A 23,420-nucleotide genomic window follows, 5' to 3' on the forward strand; every position below is an offset into this window, starting at 1 on the left:
CCAGCCATGGCCACCCTCAGGGGCCACACCACAGCAGCAGCTGCGACCCCCTCACACCCAAAGAGAAGCCAAAGGAGCTGCCCAAAGAGTGGCTTTGGGCACTCCAAAGGGAAGCCTGAAGGAGCTGCCACAGGGGACAACACCTCTGCCCGCTACGAGGGCTGCACGACGGCCTTCTCTCCGTGCTTGGGCAACCCTGACGCTCGTGAGGGGCTGTGGGCAGCGCCCGAACCAGCCTCGGAGAGCGCACAAACACCTCAGCGCACGCACCGCGCTCGACCACGGCTCCGCCGCTCTGAGGGGGCTGCTCCGCCGGCGGCCGCTTTTATACCGCGCGCGCCCGGTCACGTGCCCGCCCCGCCCCGCCGCTGACGTCATCGCCGCGCGCGGCAGCATGGCGGCTGCAGTCGCGCCCGGCGTGGCGCCGGTTCGAGCCCGGTGAGTGCGGGATGGCGGCCCCGGCCCCCCCGGACCCGCCGGGACCTGCCCCACCCCTCCGTAACCTCCCCCGAGTGGGCTCTGGCCCCTCATGGCCTTCTCCGGTGTGTGTCCGGTCCCTTCATGAACCCCCCGGTACATTACTGACCCCGCCAGGACCCCCCCAGTCTATTCCCAGCTCCTCCATGACCCCCCCAGTCCATTCCCAGCTCCTCCATGACCTCTCCCAGCCCATTCCCAGTTCCTCCATGACCCCCCCAGTCCATTCCCAGCTCCTCCATGACCCCCCCAGTACATGTCTGACCCCTCCAGAATCCTCCCAGTCCATTCCCAGCTCCTCCAGGAGCCCCCCAGCCCATTCCCAGCTCCTCCATGACCCCCCCAGTACATGTCTGACCCCTCCAGAATCCTCCCAGTCCATTCCCAGCTCCTCCATGACCCGCCCAGCCCATTCCCAGCTCCTCCATGACCCCCCCAGTATCTGCCTGGTCCCTCCAAAATCCTCCCAGTCCATTCCCAGCTCCTCCACGACCCCCCTCAGTATATTCCCAACCTCTCCATGACCCCCCAGCCCATCCCCAGCCCCTCCAACCCCCAGCACCCCCCATATTCCCCCTCCTGATCCCCTTTTCCACGGACACCCCCTTTCCCCGCAGGTTCCTCACCTCCAAGGAGCAGTTCCACGCCTACCTGCGGGCAGGGGGCAAAGAGGGAGGGGACGAAAAGGAGAAGAAGGAGGAAGAGGAGGTCAGCGAACCCCCAGCCAAGAGGGTGAAGGCAGAGGAGCCCGGCCAGGATGGGGAAAGCCGAGGGGATGCTGGAGAGGAGGAGGAGGAGGAGCGCCCGGAGAGGAAGAGAGCCCGGGGGCAGAACAAGAGCCGCCCGTGCATGAAACCCAAGAGCTACGAGCAGAGCAGGCTGTGCCCCTCGGTGACACAGGTGGGACACAGGGCCCTGCCCAGGCTGGGTCAGGTGGGATTTTGGGAAGGAACTCCTCTGGCACAGGGTGCCCACAGCAGCTCTGGCTGCCCCTGGATCCCTGGCAGTGCCCAAGGTGAGGCTGGACAGGGCTTGGAGCAGCTTGGGACAGTGGGAGGTGTCCCTTCGGGTGGGACTGGATGGGATTTGTAGTCCTTTCCAACCCAAACCAGTCTGGAATTCCATAAAAACCAACTGGGAGAGCGGGATGAGGGATGAACTGAGTGTCACAAGCGTCACCTTCCCTGGGCTGTGCCCATCCCTCCCTCCTGGGGGCATTCCCTCCTCAGCTGGGCATCTCAGCTGAGGCTCGGAGCAGCTCAGGGCCGCACTGCCCCTGTGCCCACCGTGCCCACCGTGCCCACTGTGCCCTGCTCCCTGCTGTCCCCAGGGCCGTGGTGGGCAGTGCCGCTTCGGGCCGCGCTGCCGCTTCCTGCACGACGTGTCCGAGTACCTGGCGGCCAAACCGGCCGACCTGGGCGGGCGCTGCGTCCTCTTCGACACCTTCGGCCGCTGCCCCTACGGCATCACCTGCCGCTTCGGCCGCGCCCACCTCGGCGACGGCCACCAGAACCTGCTCAATGCCACCCTGGCCCAGCAGTGGGAAGGGAAGCTGCCGGTGAGGAACGGCCTCTCCAAGGAGCTCCAGCAGCAGCTGCGCAAGAGGAGGTTCAGCTTCCAGAAGGCCGAGGAGTTTCTCCGTGGGCTCCGTGCCGGGAAGGGAGGCAAAGCCACGGGGGGCTGTGTGGAGGTGGCTGATTGCTCTGCTCCCCAGGAGGGCTTGGGAGACAGCCCTGTGCTGCAGGAGCAGGGTGAAGATTCCAAACCAGAGACCCTGCAGAGCTCCCAAGGGGCTGAGGGTGCTCCCAGACCTGAGGCCCTGCAGAGCTCCCAAAGGGCTGAGGATGCTCCCAAAGCTGAAACCCTACAGAACTCCCAAAGGGCTGAGGGTGCTCCCAACCCTGAGGTCCTGCAAAGCTCCCAAGGGGCTGAGGGTGATCCCAAAGCCGAGGTCCTGCAGAACTCCCGAAGAGCTGAGGGTGCTCCCAAAGCTGAGGTCCACAACAGCTCCCAGAGGGCTGAGGGTGATCCCAAACCTGAGGTCCTGCAGAACTCCCAAAGAGCTGAGGGTGATCCCAAAGCTGAGGTCCTGCAGAACTCCCAAGGGGCTGAGGGTGATCCCAAAGCTGAGGTCCTGCAGAACTCCCAAAGAGCTGAGGGTGCTCCCAAAGCTGAGGTCCACAACAGCTCCCAGAGGGCTGAGGGTGATCCCAAAGCTGAGGTCCTGAACAGCTCCCCAAAGGCTGAGGGTGCTTCCAGCCCTGAGGTCCTGCAGAACTCCCAAGGAGCTGAGGATGCTCCCAAAGTTGAAACCTTGCAGAACTCCCAAAGGGCTGAGGGTGCTCCCAACCCTGAGGTCCTGCAGAACTCCCAAGGAGCTGAAGGTGCTCCCTCCATCCCAACCCTGGGCCCGCTGACAGATGAAGACGTGACGAAGCTGCGGCCGTGCGAGAAGAAGAAGGTGAGAGTCCCTTGTGTCCCGGTCCCGTGGTGGAGGTTGTGCATGGAAAGATGGAAGAGAAACCCCTTGGAGAGCCTTCAGCTGGAGGAGGCAGGCAGAGCATTTCTTATATATGGAAGGAACTCCTCCCTGTGAGGGTGGGGATGGAATTCCCAGAGCAGCTGTGGCTGCCTCATCCCTGGAAGTGTCCAAGGCCAGGCTGGACGGGGCTTGAAGCACCCTGGGATAGTGGAAGGGTCACTGCCCATGGCCAGGGAATGGAATTGGATGATCCTTAAGGTCCTTTCCAAGCCAAACGATTCTGTGATCCCATAAAAACCATTGCAGCTCTGCTGACCTGCTGCTCCATCCCTGTTTTCCAGCTGGAAATCCAAGGCAAGCTCTACCTGGCTCCACTGACCACGGTAGGTCAGGAGCTCCATCCCTGTGCCAAAGCTCGCTGTGGGCAGGGTTGGAACAGAGCAGATCTCGTGATAATCGCTGTCCCTGCTGTCCCTGCTGTCCCTGCTGTCCCTGGCAGTGTGGAAACCTCCCTTTCCGACGGATCTGCAAACGTTTTGGAGCAGATGTCACCTGTGGGGAGATGGCTGTGTGCACCAACCTGCTCCAGGGCCAGTCCTCCGAGTGGGCTCTGCTCAAACGCCACCACACTGAGGACATCTTCGGGGTGCAGGTGAGCCTTGGCACCCCACAACCCTCCAGAAACTCACTTCCCAGGGGACAAGGGCAGCTCAGGGAAGCTCTTTTTTGGCAGCTGGAGGGAGCCTTTCCAGACACCATGACCAAGTGTGCAGAGCTCCTGAACAGGACCATTGATGTGGACTTTGTTGACATCAACGTCGGGTGTCCCATTGACCTGGTCTACAAGAAGGTGAGGAGTTCTGTGGTGCATTTTCCTTCCATGAATCCTTGTCTTCACCCACATCCTCTGCTGCCTGATTGTTCTTTCCAGTGTGATCCACAGCTCCCAGTTCATTTATGATCTCAGTGAGAAGGGGAATAAGGAGCAGGGAATGGCTGTCCCTGCCTGGTGGGATTTGGGAGGGAAATGCACTCTGTGGAGAATTTTTGCTTGAAGGATCTGCTTTCTCCAAACTTGGAGATGCTGCAAGGACGCTCCACTCTGCGAGGAAGGCGCTGAGGTCCATGTTTTGTCCCCAGGGTGGAGGCTGTGCTCTCATGACTCGCTCCAACAAGTTCGAGCAGATTGTCCGTGGGATGAACTCGGTGAGTCGGAGCACCTGGGGCTGAGCTGGTGGAGCCCAGTCCAGCCTGGCCTCACCTTCCCACCTCTGCAGGTGCTGGATGTCCCCGTGACAGTGAAGATCCGGACTGGGGTGCAGGAAAAGGTCAACGTGGCTCACAAACTCATCCCCAGGATCCGGGAATGGGGCGCGTCCATGGTCACGGTATGGGGCCGAATGTGTGGGGTTGGTGGCTGGGAGTTGTGCCTGGAGATGAGTTTGGGGTGAGCTTCCCCTGCCTTTCCGTGTCCTCTGCCAATAAAAGAGGAAAATCCAGGTGCAGAGGGTGTTTTCCTCCCCGCTCCCGAGCCTTGGGTCCGTGATCATGGAATCCCAGGATGGTTTGGGAAAGGACCTTAAAGTTGATCCCATCCCTTTCCACTATCCCAGGCTGCTCCAAGCCCTGTCCAGCCTGTCCTTGGACAATTCCAGGGATGGGGGAATTCCTGCAGAGCTCTGGAGCAGGAGTTTCCCCCAGGCAGGAGTGGGGAATGTGGGAGCAGCTCTTTGTGTGGGGATTAGTCCTGGCCCACGGTGCATTCCCTACAGAGAGCCACTTCTTCCTCTGGCTCACAAATAGCCCAAATATCACCCCCAAAGCCTCCAGCCCTTTCAGCTCTGCTCAGCCCTCCCTCAGCCTGCTGCCAGTGCCCCTGGCTCTAAATCCAGTTCTTCTGTGCAGTGCTGGGCCCCTCAGTTTGGGAAGGGGTTGGGCTCTTTCTCCAGGAACCGACAGAACCAGAGGACACAGCCTCGAGCTGCCCCAAGGGAAATTTAGGTTGGATGTCAGGCAAAAGTTTTTTGTGGAAATAGTGAGAAAGTATTGGAATGGTTTTCCTGGGGAGGTGGTGGAATCCCCACCCCTGGGTGTGTTTGAAAAGTCTGGATGTGGCTCTGGGTGCCAAAGTTGAGTTGAGGGGTTTGGGCTGGCTTGGACTCAATGACTTTTAAGGTCTCTTCCAACCTGGTGGTTCTGTGAATTCTGTAAACCCAGCGGTAAATCCCAAGGGATCCCTTACCCAGCTCTGCTCCGTCAGCACCCACAGATCCCGAGGTCGATCCCAAGGCCAATCCCAGGGCTCCCTTCCCCACCCTCGTGTCCCTGGCCCCTGTCCCTCCCTTCCTGGGCAGCGGGGTGTCCCCCTGGCTCTGTCCCTCCCTGGCTGTGCAGTGAGGTGTCCCTGTCCGTGTCCCTGTCCCTCTGTCCCTGTCCCTCTGTCCCTGTGTCCCTGTCCCTCTGTCTCTGTCCCTGTCCCTCTGTCCCTGTCCCTGTGTCCCTGTCCCTCCCCGGTGCAGCCGCCGTCCCTGTCCCTCTGTCCCTGTCCCTCTGTCCCTGTCCCTGTCCCTCTGTCCCTGTCCCTGTCCCTCTGTCCTATCCCTGTCCCTCTGTCCCTGTCCCTGTCCCTCTGTCCCATCCCTGTCCCTCTGTCCCTGTCCCTGTCCTCTGTCCCATCCCTGTCCCTCTGTCCCTGTCCCTCTGTCCCATCCCTGTCCCTGTGTCCCTGTCCCTCCCCGGTGCAGCCGCCGTCCCTGGATGTGTCCCCATCCCTGTCCCTCTGTCCTATCCCTGTCCCTCTGTCCCTGTCCCTGTCCCTCTGTCCTATCCCTGTCCCTCTGTCCCTGTCCCTGTCCCTCTGTCCCATCCCTGTCCCTCTGTCCCTGTCCCTCCCCGGTGCAGCCGCTGTCCCTGGATGTGTCCCCGTCCCTGTCCTTCTGTCCCTGTCCCTCTGTCCCTGTCCCTCTGTCCCATACCTGTCCCTGTGTCCCTGTCCCTCCCCGGTACAGCCGCCGTCCCTGGCTGTGTCCCTCTGTCCCTGTCCCTCTGTCCCTGTGTCCCTGTCCCTCCCCGGTGCAGCCGCCGTCCCTGGATGTGTCCCCATCCCTGTCCCTCTGTCCCTGTCCCTCTGTCCCTGTCCGTCTGTCCCTGTCCCTCCCCGGTGCAGCTGCCGTCCCTGGATGTGTCCCCGTCCCTGTCCCTCTGTCCCTGTCCCTCTGTCCCTGTCCCTCCCCGGTGTAGCCGCCGTCCCTGGATGTGTCCCTGTCCCTCTGTCCCTGTCCCTGTCCCTCTGTCCCATCCCTGTCCCTGTGTCCCTGTCCCTCCCCAGTGCAGCCGCCGTCCCTGTCCCCATCCCTGTCCCTCTGTCCCTGTCCCTGTCCCTCTGTCCCTGTCCCTGTGTCCCTGTCCCTCCCCGGTGCAGCCGCCGTCCCTGCCTCTCTCCGCAGCTGCACGGGCGCTCGCGGGAGCAGCGCTACACCCGCAGTGCAGACTGGCTCTACATCGCCGAGTGCGCCCGCCTTGCCAGCCCCATGCCTCTCTTCGGTATGTGGGGCTCCCTCTGGTGCTCCTTCTGCTTCGGGTCCTCCCAAAATGGGGGGAAAGAACGTGTTCCCAACGTTCCCAAGGGTGCTTAGCCTGGGGGAAAGGCTGGAGCATCCCTGATGCTGCTGAGGGAAGGGACACAAATCGCTTGGGGTGATTAAACCCCATTTTAAAGGGGTTTTCTTGCACTTTGTGGCACAAAATCCCAAAACCTTCAAGGAAACGAGCTGAGAGCAAAGGAGAAAAGAGGAGAAGGCTCCTTTTTTCCTTGTAAGGGAACATCCATCAGAAACATCCCTGGGAATCCAAACCAGGAGCCTCTTTGGACCATCTGGCTCTTGGACGTTGTGTCCATTTTGAATTTTATCCCATGCCTGGATTAGCTCACTTTGACTTGTCCTCACGGATCTCTTTGACCTCTGGCTTCTCCCTCCTTTCCGGGCAGGAAACGGGGATATTTTGTCCTATGAAGATGCAAATCAAGCCATGCAGATGGGAGTTTCTGGAATCATGATTGCAAGGCAAGTGCCTGTGTTTCCCTTCACTCCTGAGCTCTGCTGGTTCAAGAGGAGGAAAAAAAAATAGGATTAAAAAATCCCTAAACAAACCCCAAAGCATGGAATTTCCTCTCGGTGAAACCACTCTGACAATTGGTAAAATCAACTTGTATCAGTCGGAAGTTCTTGTTGGAATGGAAAAGAAGATTTAAAGCAGAATTAGCTGGGAAATCAGTGCTGGAAAGTGTCTCAAATCTTCAGGAGCATCAGTGACGGGAATAACAATCCCTTTTTTTTGTGTTTTGGCTGCAGAGGGGCGCTCATCAAACCCTGGCTTTTCACAGAAATCAAGGAGCAGAGACACTGGGATATCTCCTCCAGCGAGAGATTTGAGATCCTCAAGGACTTCACCAACTACGGCCTCGAGCACTGGGGGTCAGACACTCAGGGAGTGGAGAAAACCAGGAAATTCCTGCTGGAATGGCTCTCCTTCCTGTGCAGGTAACCCTGCCCGGCCAGGAGCATCTGTGAACAGTCATCAATGAACCCCTAGCCCTCACTGCTCTTGCATTTCATTTTGTTCCAGGTACATTCCAGTGGGGTTATTGGAGCATCTACCTCAGAAAATCAACGAGCGCCCACCCTATTACCTGGGGAGGGATTACCTGGAGACACTCATGGCCAGCCAAAACGTGGATGATTGGATCAAAATAAGGTAGTGAAGCATCAAATTGCTAAAAAGGGACATGGCAGAGCCCCTGTAGGCCCACAGGGCCATTGGGGATTGAACACTGACCCCTCCTTGGGCTTGGTTTTGTTGTTTCTCCTCCCTGGAAGTGCCCGGACAGGGCTGGGAGCAGCTTGGGTTAGTGGGGAGTGTCCCTGCCCACGGCTGGGGTGGCACTGGCGGGGATTTGAGGCCTCTGGATTAATTCTAGGATCGGTTCTTTCTCCCAGTGAGCTGCTCCTGGGCCCCGTCCCGCCCGGCTTCACCTTCCTGCCAAAGCACAAGGCCAATTCCTACAGGTAGAGCTGGCCTGGCGCTGTCCCCCGGCGTCAGGAGGGGTCCGGATGGGCTCTGAGGAGGAGCGGGGCTCCTGGCAGAGGGAATAAAGCTGATGTTTTTAGAACCTGCCGAGTTTTGTGCCTTCCTGCCCCCCACCAATCCTGGCAGACAAGCAGCTGTGGGTGAGGGGATCTCTGCCTGCAGGTCCCAGCCAGATCTGCCCCACGTGGCTGAGGAAGAAGCCTCAGTTCCCTGCAGGATGTCCTCAGGAGTGACAAACTCCGAGCAGCAGCAGCAGCAGCGTCCCCCCGGCCCTTCCGCTGCCCCCCACGACCGAGGTGATGCGGGGTCGACGTTCCAGCTCCGAAGAGAAGCCTCTCAAGGAATCCCGAAGGCTCTGGGCACAGCCTGGAGGGTCTCCCCACACCTGGGGCACCCCAATGGCAGCAGCAGAGTGGGGAGAGCGGCGGTGCCAGCCCCGACGGCGCTGCTGCCGCCCGCCATGGCCACCTCCACGGGGATATCCCAGCACCCAGGGCTCCCCAGCCCCTCTGCTGCCCCCAGACCGGGGTGTCAGGCACAGGGCAGGGCTGGGGCACCGCGGGCATCCCCTGGGCCGTGCCCAGCTGGCCCCCAACAAGCCCCTGGGCCAGCTGCTGCCCCTGGAGGTGACATGGAAGCCTCCTGTGCTCCTGTAGGTGTCATGGCGGCCCCTGTAGGTATCATGGAAGCCTCCTGTGCTCCTGTAGGTGACATGGTGGCCCCTGTAGGTATCATGGAAGCCTCGTGTGCTCCTGTAGGTGACATGGTGGCCCCTGTGACCCTGTAGGTGTCATGGCGGCGCCCTGTGACCCTGTAGGTGTCATGGCGGCCCCCGTGCCCCTGTAGGTGTCATGGCGGTCCCTGTAGGTGTCATGGCGGCCCCTGTAGGTGTCATGGCGGCGCCGGAAGCGGAAGTTGCTGTTGTCACGTGGCCCTCGCCGGTTCCGCGGGCGGGCGGCGGTAGCGCCCGGTAGGGGCGGGGGGGGAACTGGGAGGAACTGGGGGGCACCGGAGGCGCCGGGAACCGGGTGGTGACCGGGAAGGGGCGCTGGGGACCCAGCGGGGGAAGTGGAGGGGCACAGAGATAACGGGGGGCGCGCAGGGGCACTGGGGGGAACTGGGAGGCACTGGGGGGTACTGGGGTAACTGGGAGCACTGGGACCCCTGTCCCTGCAGTGACTAAACTGGGGTAACTGGGGAGCACTGGGGGGCACTGGGACCCCTGTCCCTGCAGTGACTGGAACAGGGGGGCACTGGGATAATTGGGGGGCACTGGGAGCCCTGTCCCTGTAGTGACTAAACTGGGATAACTGGGGGGCACTGGGGTAACTGGGGAGGTACTGGGAGCCCTGTCCCTGCAGTGACTGGAACTGGGGTAACTGGGAGCACTGGGAGCCCTGTCCCTGCAGTGACTGGAACTGGGATAACTGGGGGGAACTGGGGTAACTGGGGAGGTACTGGGGGCCCTGTCCCAGCCCTGTCCCTGGAGTGACTGGAACTGAACTGGGGGGCACTGGGGTAACTGGGGGCACTGTCCCTGGAGTGACTGAACTGAACTGGGGGGCACTGGGGGGTCCTGGGGTAACTGGGAGCACTGGGAGCCCTGTCCCTGCAGTGACTGGAACTGAACTGGGGGGCACTGGGGTAACTGGGGGGCCCTGTCCCAACCGTGGCCCCACAGTGACCCACCGGTACCATGCTGTTCTGTCCCAGTGCCGTGCCGGTACCGTGCCATGCTGTGCCTGGCCGTGCTGTCCCGGTGCCGTGCCGTGCCAGTAACATTGCCGTTCTGTCCCCGTGCCAGTACCGGTGCCGTGCCGAGCCGTTCTGTCCCGGTGCCGGTGCCGTACCGGTACCGTGCCGTGCCGCAGGATGCTGCCGCGCTCGTGGCGCTCGCTGTTCTCGGGCCGGCTGCTGCTCCTCACCAACACGCTGAGCTGCGGGGGGCTGCTGGCGGCGGGGGACAGCCTGCAGCAGTGCTGGCACCGGCACCGGCACCCCGAGAGCCCCGCGCAGCCGGCGCGCACCGGTGAGCAAACCCCACGGGACACCCTGCGGCACCCACACCCCAGGGACAGGGACACCCTGCAGCACCCACAGCCCTGGGACACCCTGCGGCACCCAAACCCCAGGGACAGGGACACCCTGCAGCACCCACACCCGGGCTGGGGCACCCCCGGGACACCCTGCAGCACCCAAACCCCAGGGACAGGGACACCCTGCAGCACCCACAGCCCTGGGACACCCTGCGGCACCCAAACCCCCCGGGACCCCACCTGGGACACCCTGCAGCACCCACACCCTAGGTACAGGGACACCCTGCAGCACCCACAGCCCATGGGACACCCTGCAGCACCCACACCCGGGTTGGGGCACCCCCGGGACACCCTGCAGCACCCACAGCCCTGCGGCACCCAAACCCCAGGGACAGGGACACCCTGCAGCACCCACAGCCCTGGGACACCCTGCAGCACCCACACCCGGGCTGGGGCACCCCCGGGACACCCTGCAGCACCCACACCCCAGGGACAGGGACACCCTGCAGCACCCACAGCCCATGGGACACCCTGCAGCACCCACACCCTGCAGCACCCACAGCCTGGGGCTGGGGCACCCCTGGGACACCCTGCAGCACCCAAACCCCAAGGACACCCCAGGGTAAAAAAATATTTATCTACACTATTTATATCTCGTTTGACTGAGAGCTCCAGTAGAAATACATATGCATCGGAAGGCATAGAAAACTTCTAAAAGAACTTAAAACTTTTTAAATAATGATAAAAAGAAACAAATTTTAAAAATCAGGGCAGCCAGATTTTATAAAATAATCAGGGTGACGCCACCCAGGCCGGCCTTGGGCAGCCCCAGCGGCCGCGGGAGCTCCATCCCCGGCCTGGAAGGGAGGAATTCCCTGCAGAACCCCCGTGCAGCGTTCCCGGTGCAGCGTTCCCAGCACAGCCTTCCCGCTGCAGCCTTCCCGCTGCAGCATTCCCAGTGCGGCGTTCCCAGTTCCCAGTGCAGCATTCCCAGAGTGGCATTCCTGGCGCGGCATTCCCGCTGCAGCGTTCCCAGTGCAGCGTTCCTAGTGCATTCCCAGCACAGCATTCCTGGCGCAGCATGCCCGCTGCAGCATTCCCAGTGCGGCGTTCCCAGTTCCCAGTCCAGCATTCCCAGAGTGGCATTCCCGGCGCGGCGTTCCCGGTGCAGCGTTCCCAGTGCAGCGTTCCCGGGGCAGCATTCCCAGTTCCCAGTGCAGCGTTCCCGGCGCAGCGTTCCCGGTTCCCAGGGCAGCATTCCCAGTTCCCAGTGCAGCGTTCCCGGTTCCCGGCGCAGTGTTCCCGGTGCAGCGTTCCCGAGGCAGTATTCCCGGCTCCCGGTGCAGCGTTCCCGGTTCCTGGCGCAGCGTTCCCTGCGCAGCGTTCCCGGGGCAGCATTCCTGGTTCCCGGGGCAGCATTCCTGGTTCCCGGGGCAGCGCTCCCGGTTCCTGGCGCAGCGTTCCCTGCGCAGCATTCCCGGGGCAGCATTCCTGGTTCCCGGGGCAGTGTTCCCGGTGCAATGTTCCCAGGGCAGCATTCCCGGTTCCCAGCGCAGCGCTCCGGGTGCAGTGTTCCCAGTTCCTAGGGCAGTGTTCCCGGCGCAGCGTTCCCAGTTCCCGGCGCGGTGTTCCCGGTGCAGCGTTCCCGGGGCAGCATTCCCGGTTCCCGGCGCAGCGTTCCCAGTTCCCGGTGCGGTGTTCCCGGTGCGGTGTTCCCGGTGCAGCGTTCCCGGGGCAGCATTCCCGGTTCCCGGCACAGCGTTCCCAGTTCCCGGCGCAGCGTTCCCGTCGCGGCATTCCCAGTACAGCGCACCTGGTGCAGCGTTCCCGGTTCCCGGGGCAGCATTCCTGGTTCCCGGTGCAGCATTCCCGGGCCAGCGTTCCCAGTTCCCAGCGCAGCGTTCCCGGTTCCCGGGGCAGTGTTCCCGGGGCAGTGTTCCCGGTGCAGTATTCCCGGGCCAGCGTTCCCGGTTCCCGGCGCAGCGTTCCCGGGACAGCATTCCCAGTTCCCGGCACAGCGTTCCCGGTTCCCGTCGCGGCGCTCCCGGCGCAGCGTTCCCGGTTCCCGGGGCAGTGTTCCCGGTGCAGTGTTCCTGGGGCAGCGTTCCCGGTTCCCAGTGCAGCATTCCCAGTTCCCAGCGCAGCATTCCCGGTTCCCAGGGCAGCATTCCCGGTTCCCGGGGCAGCGTTCCCGGTGCAATGTTCCCGGCGCAGCGTTCCCGGTTCCCGGCGCGGCGCTCCCGGCGCAGCGTTCCGGTGGCGCCAGGGCCGTGCGGTGCCATTGCAGGGCGGATGTTCGCCGTGGGCTGCAGCCTGGGGCCGCCGATGCATTTCTGGTACCTGTGGCTGGACTCGGCGTTCCCCGCGCGCCGCCTCGGCACCGTGCTGAAGAAGGTGCTGCTGGACCAGCTGGTGGCCTCGCCCAGCCTGGGAGCCTGGTACTTCGTGGGTACGTGGCACCACGGCCCAGCCCAGAGCTGCTGCTGGTGCCGGGGGGTTTGGGGTTGGTGTCCATCCAGGTTCTGGGCAGGGTCGGGGCGTCGCTCTGGGCCTGGTGGGAAGCGGTGGAAGGTTCTCCTCAGGGTTAATGGGGCAAAAAACATCGGCACAGCTCTGGCAGGGCTGGGCTGTTCCATGGGGGATTCAGTGCCCAGCACCCTCTGGGGGAGGAACATTTTCCTGGTCTCCATCCCAGATCCCTGAGCCTTTCCCTCATCTCCATCCCCTATCCCTGAACCTTTCCCTGAGCTCCATCCCAAATCCCTGAGCCTTTCCTCATCTCCATCCCAAATCCCAGAACCTTTCCCTGATCTCCATCCCAAATCCCTGAACCTTTCCCTGATCTCCATCCCAAATCCCAGAACATTTCTCTGATCTCCATCCCCAATCCCAGAACCTTTCCCTGATCTCCATCCCAAATCCCAGAACCTTTCCCTGATCTCCATCCCAAATCCCTGATCTCCATCCCCAATCCCAAAACCTTTCCCTCATCTCCATCCCCAATCACAGAACCTTTCCCTGATCTCCATCCCAAACCCCAGGACCTTTCCCTAATCTCCATCCCAAATCCCAGAACCTTTCCCTGAGCTCCATCCCCAATCCCAGAACCTGTCCCTGATCTCCATCCCAAATCCCTGAGCCTTTCCCTGATCTCCATCCCCAATCCCAGAACCTGTCCCTGATCTCCATCCCACTCCCTGGCACAGCCCCAGCCGTTCCCCAGACCTTCCCTTTCACTTTCCTTCCCATTTCCCAGAACTCCATCCCTCTGGGAGGGGTTTGGGACCTTTCCCGACAATTCCCACCCCAATTCCCAGCCTGGAACGATCCCCACTGACCCCTCCTGTCCCCACAGCCATCGGCACCCTGGAGGGCCAGTCTCTGCAGGAGAGCTGGGACGAGCTGAAGGAGAAATTTTGGGAATTGTACAAGGTGAGCCCCTCTGGGTTTTCCAGGGAGTGGGGAAGCTCCAGTGAAGGAGGAATTTTGGGATCTGTACAAGGTGAGCCCCTCTGGGTTTTCCTGGGAGGAGGGAAGCCCCAGCGAAGGAGGAATTTTGGGATTTGTACAAGGTGAGCCCCTCTGGGCTTTCCTGGGAGGAGGAAAGCCCCAGCAAAGGAGGAATTTTGGGATCTGTACAAGGTGAGCCCCTATGGAGTGCCCTGGGAGTGGGGAAGCTCCACTGAAGGAGAAATTTTTGGGATCTGTACAAGGTGAGCCCCTCTGGGTTTTCCTGGGAGGAGGGAAGCCCCAGCGAAGGAGGAATTTTGGGATCTGTACAAGGTGAGCCCCTCTGGGCTTTCCTGGGAGGAGGAAAGCCCCAGCAAAGGAGGAATTTTGGGATCTGTACAAGGTGAGCCCCAGGTGCCCCCGTTCCTCCCCAGGCCGACTGGAGCGTGTGGCCGGCGGCGCAGATCCTCAATTTCCTCTTCGTGCCGCCCGCCTACCGCGTGGTTTACGTCAACGTGGTGACCCTGGGCTGGGACACCTACCTGTCCTACCTCAAACACCGGGTGAGCCCCGCCCCGAGCCCCGCCCGCCCCGGGAATCCACGGAATCCATGGAATCCACAGTCACAGAATTCACAGAATCCACACAATTACACAATCCCGGAATCACAGAGTCACAGAATTCACGTGAATCACACAATTCACACAATCACAGAATTCACACAATCACAGAATTCACGTGAATCACACAATTCACACAATTACGGAACCACAGAATCCACACAATTCACACAATCAGGGAATCACAGAATTCACGGAATCACAGAATTCACAGAATCCACCCAGTCACAGAATCCATAGAATCACAGAATCCACACAGTTCACACAAATGACAGAATCACACAATTTACAGAATCCAAACAATTCACAGAATCACAGAAATGACAGAATTCCCATGATTCACACAATCACAGAATTTCCACAATTCACACAATCACAGAATTCCCACAATCACGGAATTCCCACAATCACAGAAATCACACAATTCCCACAATCACAGAACCACCAGGTTGGAAGACACCTTCAGGCCCATCGAGTCCAACCCAGCCCCAACCCCTCAGCTCAACCCTGGCACCCAGAGCCACATCCAGACTTTGTCAAACACACCCAGGGGTGGGGACTCCACCACCTCCCCAGGAAAACCATTCCAGAACTTTCTCACCTTTCCCTGACATCCAACCTGAATTTCCCTTGGGGCAGCTGAGGCTGTGTCCTCTGGCTCTGTCGGTTCCTGGAGAAAGAGCCCAGCCCCACCTGAGCTCAGCCACCTTCCAGGAGCTGTGGGCAGTGTCGAGGTCACTTCTGAGTCTCCTTTTCTCCAGGCTGAGCACCCCCAGCTCGCTCGGGGGCTCCTGGCAGGGTTTTGGTGTTCCCAGCCCCGTGTCCTTCCCAAACTGCGGGGCCAGCAGTGGGCACAGCCCTCGAGGAGTGGCCTCGGGGTGATCCCTGCTCCTGCAGGATGCCCAGGGTGGATGCCCAGGGTGGGTGATCCCTGTGGATGATCCCTGCTCCTGCAGGAGTGCCCAGGGTGGGTGATCCCTGCTCCTGCAGGATGCCCAGGGTGGATGCCCAGGGTGGGTGATCCCTGTGGATGATCCCTGCTCCTGCAGGAGTGCCCAGGGTGGGTGATCCCTGTGGATGATCCCTGCTCCTGCAGGAGTGCCCAGGATGGGTGATCCCTGCTCCTGCAGATGCCCAGGGTGATCCCTGTTCCTGCAGGATGCCCAGGATGGGTGATCCCTGCTCCTGCAGATGCCCAGGGTGATCCCTGCTCCTGCAGATGCCCAGGGTGGGTGATCCCTGCTCCTGCAGGATGCCCAGGGTGGGTGATCCCTGCTCCTGCAGATGCCCAGGGTGGGTGATCCCTGCTCCTGCAGGATGCCCAGGGTGGGTGATCCCTGCTCCTGCAGCAGTGCCAGGCTCATCCCGGGCTCTCTCGGTGTTTTGCAGCCACGCAGCGCCGGTGCCTAGAGAGGAATGGGGCTCCAGAGGATCCTGCCAGATGGGTTCTGGGCATCCTGGATTTCTGGGCATCAAGGATTTCTGGGCATCGAGGCTTTCTGGGCATCCTGGAGCGCCCCAGCCGGAGCCAGCGCCTGCTGCTGATTAACTCATCTGCTAATTACAGATGAGCTGGGGTCGTAACAATCTCTTGTTGCAGGAGGAACCTCTGAAGTGATTTCTTGCTGAGGAGGAGCTGCTGCAGCCCCTGGGAAAGGTCCTGGCTGGATTTGTTCCCTCTCCAGAGCAAACCAGTCCCTTGAGGACCTTCCGTTCACCTGCATCCCCAGCACGTAGATTTTGGGAAGGAATTCTTCCCCGTGAGGGTGGGGAGGCCCTGGAATGGAACTCCCTGGGAGCATCCAGGGGCAGTTGAAGGTGTCCCTGCCCTGGCAGGGGTGGGGTGGGATGGGATTCGAGGTCATTCCAACCCAAACCTGCTCCATGCTCCGCTCTGGCTGCCCCTCTGCTCCCCCTGCAGCTCCTCACTCCTTCCCCTGCTGCTTCTTCTCCTCCAGCTCAGGGATAAAATCATTTTCCCCCGAGCTGCCTCAGCTCCCCCGGCTGCGGGCGGGGGCTGCAGCCACCTGGATCCTCTATAAATAGGGATGAGATTGCGCCCGCCGGCTCTGCGGCAGCGGGGGGGGGGTTGGAGCCAAATTTTGGCAGAGTTTGGACCATCACATCCCTCTGCTCCCAGCCCTGGGCAAGCTGGATGCTCCCTGCATAAGCCACGTAAGTGAATTATTGCCAGTGTCAAGGAAAATTGCCTGAATGGGATTTTTTTAATGTTTTTTCCCTTTGATTTTTAAAGCTGTGCCTTAATGCTGTGCCCTGGTCCCTGCTGCCACACACCCGGGGCAGCAGCACAGAGCCACTTGGGGGATGATAATTTATAAATTCCAATTAATTTTGCTCCTGTCTGGCAACTCAGGGACCCCGAGGAACTTCTGATCAGCACTGGTTTATTTCTTCACAACATTTCTTTTAATACAGTGATTTTTAGGAAATTGTACTCTTTTTTTTTTTTTTTTTTGACACTTTTGACATTTGTACAGTACAGTGTAACTCTTCCATAAGTAAACTTCACAAAAAAGAGAAGGAGGTGGGGGAAAAGGGGAGGGAAGGAGATGGAATCACGGTTGGGAGGGGAGGAAATAAAGGGAAATCTGTAAAATAAAGACACAGCGCTCCAGGAAAAAGAAATAAAAGGGCAGCTCTGTCATGGCTACGGGAATATCCACTTATTCACAGTCTCCACAGAAGCACAGAACTACAGGAACACGAGATCCCAAATCCCTGGAGCAAAGCAGCCACGGTCCTAACCCTGCTCACCCCCCCGAGCCCACCCCGGGGCCCATTGGCTCCAGTTGGCTCGGCCTGGCTGATGGATCGAATCAATTTTTAATTTTAAATCTTATTTAAATAATAACAGCTTCGTTGTCGTTTGGTTGTGGGGGTGGGGGTGGGTTTTTTATGGTGTTTTTTTTTTTTTTTAATGTGATATTCACAAGCAAGGTTACCACACTGAGAAACCAAAAAAAAAAAAATCAGAATATATATATATATATATGTATATAAATGCACCACCACGGCCACAGCACAGCAGGTCACGCGCACAGCGTCACTTCCTACGCCTATTTACAAGGAATTTCTGTATGTACAAGGAGGAAGACGGCGGGAGCATAAATTAGCATCTATTTATACAAATAAACAAGAGTCAGGAAATATCCATCCAGCTGGAGGGGCAGGGAAGCCGGGCACAGAGAGCCCCCTGCTCCAGGAGCTCTCGGGGAAAAGGCTGGGGGGATTTGGGGGGGTCCTGTCACAGCACCCACACACTGGGAAGGGGGTCCCAGGGTAGGGGGATCCCCAGGACAGGGGGTTCCAGAGCAGGAAAAAGGGGTGGGGGGTCCCAGGATAAGGGTTCCAGAGCAGGAAAAGGGTGGGGGGTCCCAGGACAGAGCAGGAAAAGGGGTGGGGGTCCCAGGACAGGGGTTTCAGAGCAGGAAAGAAGTGGGGGGGGGGTCTCAGGACAGGGGTCCCAGGGTAGGGGGATCCCCAGGACAGGGGGTTCCAGAGATGGGGGGGACCAGAGCAGGGGGTCCCAGGACAGGAAAAAGGGGTGGGGGGTCCCAGGACAGGGGTCCCAGACCAGGAAAAGGGGTGGGGGGGTCCTAGGACAGGAATAACAGGACAGGGGGTCCCAGGGCTGGAAAAAGGGTAGGGGGGTCCCCAGGACAGTGGGTTCCAGAGCAGGGGGGGGACCAGGGCAGGGGAAACCCCAGCCCAGGAAAAAGGGGTGGGGGTCCCAAGACAGGGGATTCCAGAGCAGAAAAAGGGGTGGGGGGGGTCTCCAGGGCAGGGGTCTCAGGACAGGGGCCCAGGGCAGGGGGATCCCCAGGACAGGGGGTTCCAGAGCAGGAAAAGGGGTGGGGGTCCCCGGACAGGGGTCCCAGGACAGGGGTCCCAGGACAGGGGGGTCTCCAGGACAGGGGGTGCCAGGACAGGGTGGGGGTCTCCAGGGGAGATGGGGCTGGGGGTGATGGTTTCTCGACAGTGATTCAAAGCAGAATGAGGTGGGGCAGGGGGGGAGTTTTCTACCAGCCCAGGCTTAAAAATAAATTAAGGGGTGGGGGGGGGCATAGCCTAATGAATTGGGGTGGGGGGCTCCTAGAGGGGCCGCAGCCCTTTCGGAGGTATCAGCAGCAAAAGCCCCCGCGGGACCCCCAAGAGGAGGAGCTCGGGGCGGGGCCGGGGTGGGGTTTGGGGTGCACTGACCGGTTTTTTGGGGGGGTTTTTGGGGGGCTGGCCCCTAGCAGGCACAGTCCTGGTGGGGGGGGGCCTGCTGGTCCGTGAGCTGGGGGCCCTGCTTGGCGCCGGTGACGGCGGGGTCGGCCGTGTCCAGCGACTCCGACATCTTCTCGCAGATGATGTCCACCAGCCGCTCGAAGGTCTGCTTCACGTTGATGTTGTCCTTGGCGCTGGCCTCGAAAAACTCAAAGCCTGGATTTGGGGTGGGCGGGAGGGACAGAGGGACAAGGGACACGCATCAAAGCTCCGGCTCCGCGCGGCTGCTGCTCCTCCTCCTTCAATATTCAAAAGGTTTGCGACCCGCCAGCCACAAAATCCCGTTTTTCCCACCCAAAGAACCCCCCCAAATCCTCCCCCCAGCATCTGGCGGAGCGTCCAAGGCGTGCAGCGACCCCGTGGTTTCTCACCGCCGATGTCGGAGCGCAGCGGTTACACGAAGGGAATTAAGCCCTTAATTAAATTAATTGCAAGCCTGGCAGCCACGGTGGGAGGTTCCCCCTCCCCAGCTCACCCAGGTGCTCGGCGAGCTGGCGGCCCTTCTCCGAGGAGACCACGCGTTCATCCTCCATGTCACACTTGTTCCCCACCAGCAGGACCTGGGCGTTGTCCCAGGAGTAGGTCTTGATCTGGGTGGACCTTGGGGGAGGGAGGGCGAGGTGGGTCAGGGGCGTGGGGAGGGGGCGGCCGGGGGTGCCCAGAGCCCCCCGTGCTCACCAGTCCTGCACGGCGTTGAAGGACTCCTCGTTGGTGATGTCGTACATGAGGATGAAGCCCATGGCGCCGCGGTAGTAGGCGGTGGTGATGGTGCGGTACCGCTCCTGCCCGGCCGTGTCCTGCCCGGGCACAGGGGACAGCAGAGCGTCACCCCCGCGCTGTGGGGACACCCCCTGGGCCAGCGGCTCCATGGGGGCAGATCCAAACCCACCCTGGAATCGCCCTGGTGGGGCAGCTCCACAGTGACCATCATCACCCAGGCGAGCATCAGCCCAGGGTGACCGTCAGCCCAGGGTGACCATCAGCCCAGGGTGACCATCAGCCCAGGGTGACCGTCAGCCCAGGGTGACCATCAGCCCAGAGTGATCATCAGCCCAGGGTGACCATCAGCCCAGGGTGACCGTCAGCCCAGGGTGACCATCAGCCCAGAGTGATCATCAGCCCAGGGTGACCGTCAGCCCAGGGTGACCGTCAGCCCAGAGTGACCATCAGCCCAGAGTGACCATCAGCCCAGGGTGACTATCAGCCCAGGGTGACCATCAGCCCAGGGTGACCGTGACCATCACCCCGGAGTGACCGTCACCCCAGAGTGACCATCAGCACAGTGACCATCATCACCCAGGCAAGCATCACCCCGGAGTGACCATCAGCCCAGGGTGACTGTCAGCCCAGAGTGACCATCAGCCCAGAATGACCGTGACCGTCACCCCAGAGTGACCATCAGCCCAGAATGACTGTGACCATCACCTCACAGTGACCATCACCCCACAGTGACCATCAGCCCAGAGTGACTGTGACCACCACCCCAGAGTGACCATCACCCCACAGTGACCGTGACCATCACCCCAAAGTGACTGTCACTATAATCCCAGAGTGACCGTCAGCCCACAGTGACCGTCAGTCCCCACACCACCACCCTCACTGACCACCACCCCACACTGACCACACCCCACACTGACCACCACCCCCACCATCCACCACCCCACCCCACCCCAGGGCTCCAGGGGCACGCCCAGGCTCTCCCCTCACCCAGATCTGCAGCTTGATGCGTTTGTCGTTCCGGTAGATGGTCTTGACCTTGAAGTCGATGCCGACGGTGCTGACGAAGGCGGGCGTGAAGGAGTCGTCGGCGTACCGGAACAGGAAGGAGGTTTTCCCCACGCTGCTGTTGCCGATGATCAGGATCTTGAACATGTAATCGAAGTTCTGGTCCGAGGATTCCTTCTGCCCGTAGCGGGAGTCGGTAGCGGACGCCATCTGCAAGGTGGAGGAGAGGCCGTGACGGCGCCGGCGGCGGTGCCAGGCATCGCTTCGGGGAGATTTTGGTTCGGGATGGGCGACGGCGTGGCCAGCGACGGGTCACTCGGCCCCGAGGGGCTGGCAGAGGTCACCTCCCGTCACCGTCACCCCCTGAGCAGGAACCGCGGCGTGTCCACAGCAGATGTGGGGCACGCGGCCCGCGGGGTTTGCCACGGCCCCAGAGATCTGCTGTGGATTCCAGGATCTGCCACGGCTGCCGGGATCTGCCACGGCTGCCGGGATCTGCCGCGGCTGCCGGGAATTTGCCACGGCTGCTGGGATCTGCCACGGCCACCAGGATCTGCTGCAGTTCCTGGGATCTGCCGCGGCTCCTGGGATCTGCCGTGATGTTGCCGTGGCGTTGCGGGTGCGGCCGGGGCGCCGCAGCCTCTCCCGCATCTTCCCGGTGACAAAATGGCACCGGCGGCGGAGCCCCCGCACGGCGTGGCCAGCGCGGTTGCGAGCCGGGGGTGGCACCGGGCACCGGGGGTGGCACCGGGCACCGGGGGTGGCACCAGGAGCCGGGGGTGGCACCGGGCACCGTGGGGAGGGCGATGCCAGGCAAGGGGGCACAGAGCCCGGCTTGCCCAGGGTGGAGCACAGGGATGCTGGGCAGAGGGGATGCGGGGTGCGCGTGGTGCTGATGAGGGCTTTGGGGTGCTGATGGGGGTTTTGGGGTGCTGATGTTTTGGGAGGGGGTGCAGTGATGCAAGGGAGGGGTTCAGGATGGTGATGGGGGGTGCACAGGGTGCTGATTGAGGGGTGGGGGGGCAGAGTACTGCAAGGAGGGGGGCTAGGGTGCTGATAAGGGGGGTCAAGGTGTTGATAAGGGGGGGTCAGGGTGCTGATGGGGGGGTCCTGGTGCTCATAGCGGGGCTAGGGTGCTCACAGGGGGGGTCAGGGTGCTGATAAGGGAGGGTCGAGGTGCTGATAAGGGGGGTCAGGATGCTCATAGCGGGGGTCAGGGTGCTCATAGCGGGGGTCAGGGTGCTGATAAGGGGGGTCGAGGTGCTAATAAGGGGGGTCAGGGTGCTGATGGGGGGGTCAGGGTGCTCACAGCGGGGCTCAGGGTGCTGACACGACGTTCACACGGGGCTGATGGGGAGGGGGGGGTCACCCCCTGCTCCTCCCCGCAGGCCCGATCCCGCTGCACCCACTCGGTCCCCGCCGCACCGAGACCCCCCCCCAGGCCCTGCGCAGCCCCCCCCCGCGCCGCATCCACCATCATCATCATCATCATCATCATCATCACCCCCCCCTCCTCCACTGCAGCCGCCCCTCCCCGCCCGTACCGGGGGGTCACGGAGGGGGCTCGGGGGGGTCTCGGGGGGGGGGGGTCCCGGTTTGAGGGGTGGTGGGGTGGGGTCCCGGTTGGGGGTGGGGGGGGGGGGTCTCACCTCTGCCGCGCTCGCGCCGCCGCCTCCTCCCCGCAGCGACTGCAGCAGATGCGGAGCGCGGGTGACGTCGGCAGAGGGGCGGGGCCCTCTTATGTAAATCAGCTCGCACGTCATGGGCGCGCCCCTGAGGGAGGCGCTGATTGGCTCGGCGGCGCGCTTTGATGGACGGCGGGCGGACGCGGGGGAGGAGACCCCCCCCTCCCGGCGCGGTGGTGGGCGCCGCCCCCCCCCTCCGGCAGCGCGCAGTGGTGCGGTCCGGCCGCGCTGCGCGGGCCGCGGGATGAACCACCCCTGCGCCGGCGGGGGTGCGGGGCGAACCATTCCCGCCCAAAAGGGGGGGGGCGAGTTTTGACAGCCTCCCTGTCGCGACATGGCGCCTATCGCGACGCCTTCCCCGAGGCCGGCGGTGGCGGGCAGGCCGATCCGTGCCGTGGCGGGGCGGCTGGCACTGAGGCGGGGCCGGTGCGCAGGTGGGCGGCCATGTCCTCCGCCGCCCTGAGGCTCCGGCGGGATTAGGGCCGGCAGCATATGGCGGCCCCGGGGCACGGCACCGCCCGGCCCGGCCCGGAGCCTCCCGGTCCTGCCCGGAGCCTCCGGGCACCGCACGGCTCCGCCCGGCCCGGCCCGGCCCCGTGCCTTCCCTCCCGCTGCCGCTCCTGCCTCCTGCCCCGGCTCATCCCACACCCCCGGCCCCGGGGGCACCGAGCTGGACACGGGGATGGAGCCAGAATCAGGGATGGAGCCAGAATTGGGGATGGAGCCAGAATTGGGGATGGAGCCAGAATTAGGGATGGAGCCAGAATTAGGGATGGAGCCAGCTGTAGGATGCAGCCAGAATCAGGGATGGATCCAGAATTAGGGATGGATCCAGACTCAGGGATGGATCCAGAATTGGGGAGGGTCCAGCTTTAGGACAGATCCAGAATTAGGGATGGATCCAGTATTAGTGGTGGATCCAGCTGTAGGATGGAGCCAGAATTAGGGATAGAACCAGCTGTAGGATGGAGCCAGAATTAGGGATGGGTCCAGCTATAGGACAGATCCAGAATTAGGGATGGATCCAGCTGTGGGATGGAGCCAGCTGTGGGATGGAGCCAGAATTAGGGATGGATCCAGGCTCAGGGATGGATCCAGTCTCAGGGATGGATCCAGGCTCAGGGATGGATCCAGAATTAGGGATGGTTCCAGAATTAGGGATGGAGCCAGGCTGCTGTGGCCATTTTCCATCACCTTCCCCAGCCAACAGCCCCTCAGCCAGAAATGGGGGAAAAAAGGGCTTTTTCCAGCTGCCCCGCTCCAGCCTGGCAGAGTCCGGGCTGGCTCTGGATTCGGGGAATTGGAGAGCCTCTGGAGAGACAAGGGGACCCCAGCACCCAGCAGGGCTGGCCCGGAGCCACGGCCACGCCGTGCAGGGCCCTGCAGGAGGTTTGGGCTGGGGAAGAACCGGCAGCTCCCGAGGCCCCGCTGCTGCCAGGGCGGGCAGGGGGCGAGGGCCCCAGGTGCCAGGGCAGCGCCGTGGGTGGGGACGTGTTTGTGGAGATAAATCAGCGTGGGGAGCAACGCGGAAGAGCCGGGAACGGGCTCCGCACCGCGCCAAGCCGGC

General features: G+C 61.8%; 3 protein-coding genes across 4 annotated transcripts; 2 read left to right on the plus strand and 1 right to left on the minus strand.

Annotated features, from left to right (window-relative positions):
- The first annotated feature begins 353 nt into the window (after positions 1–353).
- Positions 354–8,129, plus strand: DUS3L (dihydrouridine synthase 3 like). Of its 2 annotated transcripts, XM_077788829.1 has the most exons (13): positions 354–438; positions 1,095–1,377; positions 1,808–2,938; positions 3,301–3,342; positions 3,459–3,611; positions 3,693–3,809; positions 4,100–4,165; positions 4,237–4,347; positions 6,406–6,502; positions 6,948–7,023; positions 7,312–7,500; positions 7,586–7,714; positions 7,957–8,129. In XM_077788829.1, the coding sequence occupies exons 1-13, from the start codon at positions 395–397 to the stop codon at positions 8,027–8,029; spliced, it is 2,511 nt and encodes an 836-aa protein (XP_077644955.1). In that variant the 5' UTR covers positions 354–394; the 3' UTR covers positions 8,030–8,129. The 2 variants fall into 2 exon arrangements, with proteins under 2 accessions (XP_077644955.1, XP_077644954.1); XM_077788828.1 differs by lacking the exons at positions 7,586–7,714; positions 7,957–8,129 and having other exon boundaries at positions 379–438; positions 7,344–7,488.
- An 869-nt stretch (positions 8,130–8,998) lies between these two features.
- Positions 8,999–16,824, plus strand: MPV17L2 (MPV17 mitochondrial inner membrane protein like 2). Its single transcript, XM_077788843.1, has 6 exons — positions 8,999–9,017; positions 9,852–10,076; positions 12,371–12,532; positions 13,439–13,515; positions 13,968–14,096; positions 15,543–16,824. Exons 2-6 carry the CDS (start codon positions 9,920–9,922, stop codon positions 15,561–15,563), a joined length of 546 nt encoding a protein of 181 aa, XP_077644969.1. The 5' UTR covers positions 8,999–9,017; positions 9,852–9,919; the 3' UTR covers positions 15,564–16,824.
- Positions 16,825–17,273: 449 nt separating this feature from the next.
- On the minus strand, positions 17,274–21,953 carry RAB3A (RAB3A, member RAS oncogene family). Its single transcript, XM_077788844.1, has 5 exons — positions 21,818–21,953; positions 20,151–20,378; positions 19,122–19,240; positions 18,919–19,043; positions 17,274–18,599 (listed from the first exon to the last, which is right to left on the minus strand). Exons 1-5 carry the CDS (start codon positions 21,929–21,931, stop codon positions 18,409–18,411), a joined length of 777 nt encoding a protein of 258 aa, XP_077644970.1. The 5' UTR covers positions 21,932–21,953; the 3' UTR covers positions 17,274–18,408.
- Positions 21,954–23,420: the final 1,467 nt, after the last annotated feature.

The sequence above is a fragment of the Lonchura striata genome, chromosome 28, assembly GCF_046129695.1.
Source record: "Lonchura striata isolate bLonStr1 chromosome 28, bLonStr1.mat, whole genome shotgun sequence".
Taxonomy (NCBI): Eukaryota; Metazoa; Chordata; class Aves; order Passeriformes; family Estrildidae; genus Lonchura; species Lonchura striata.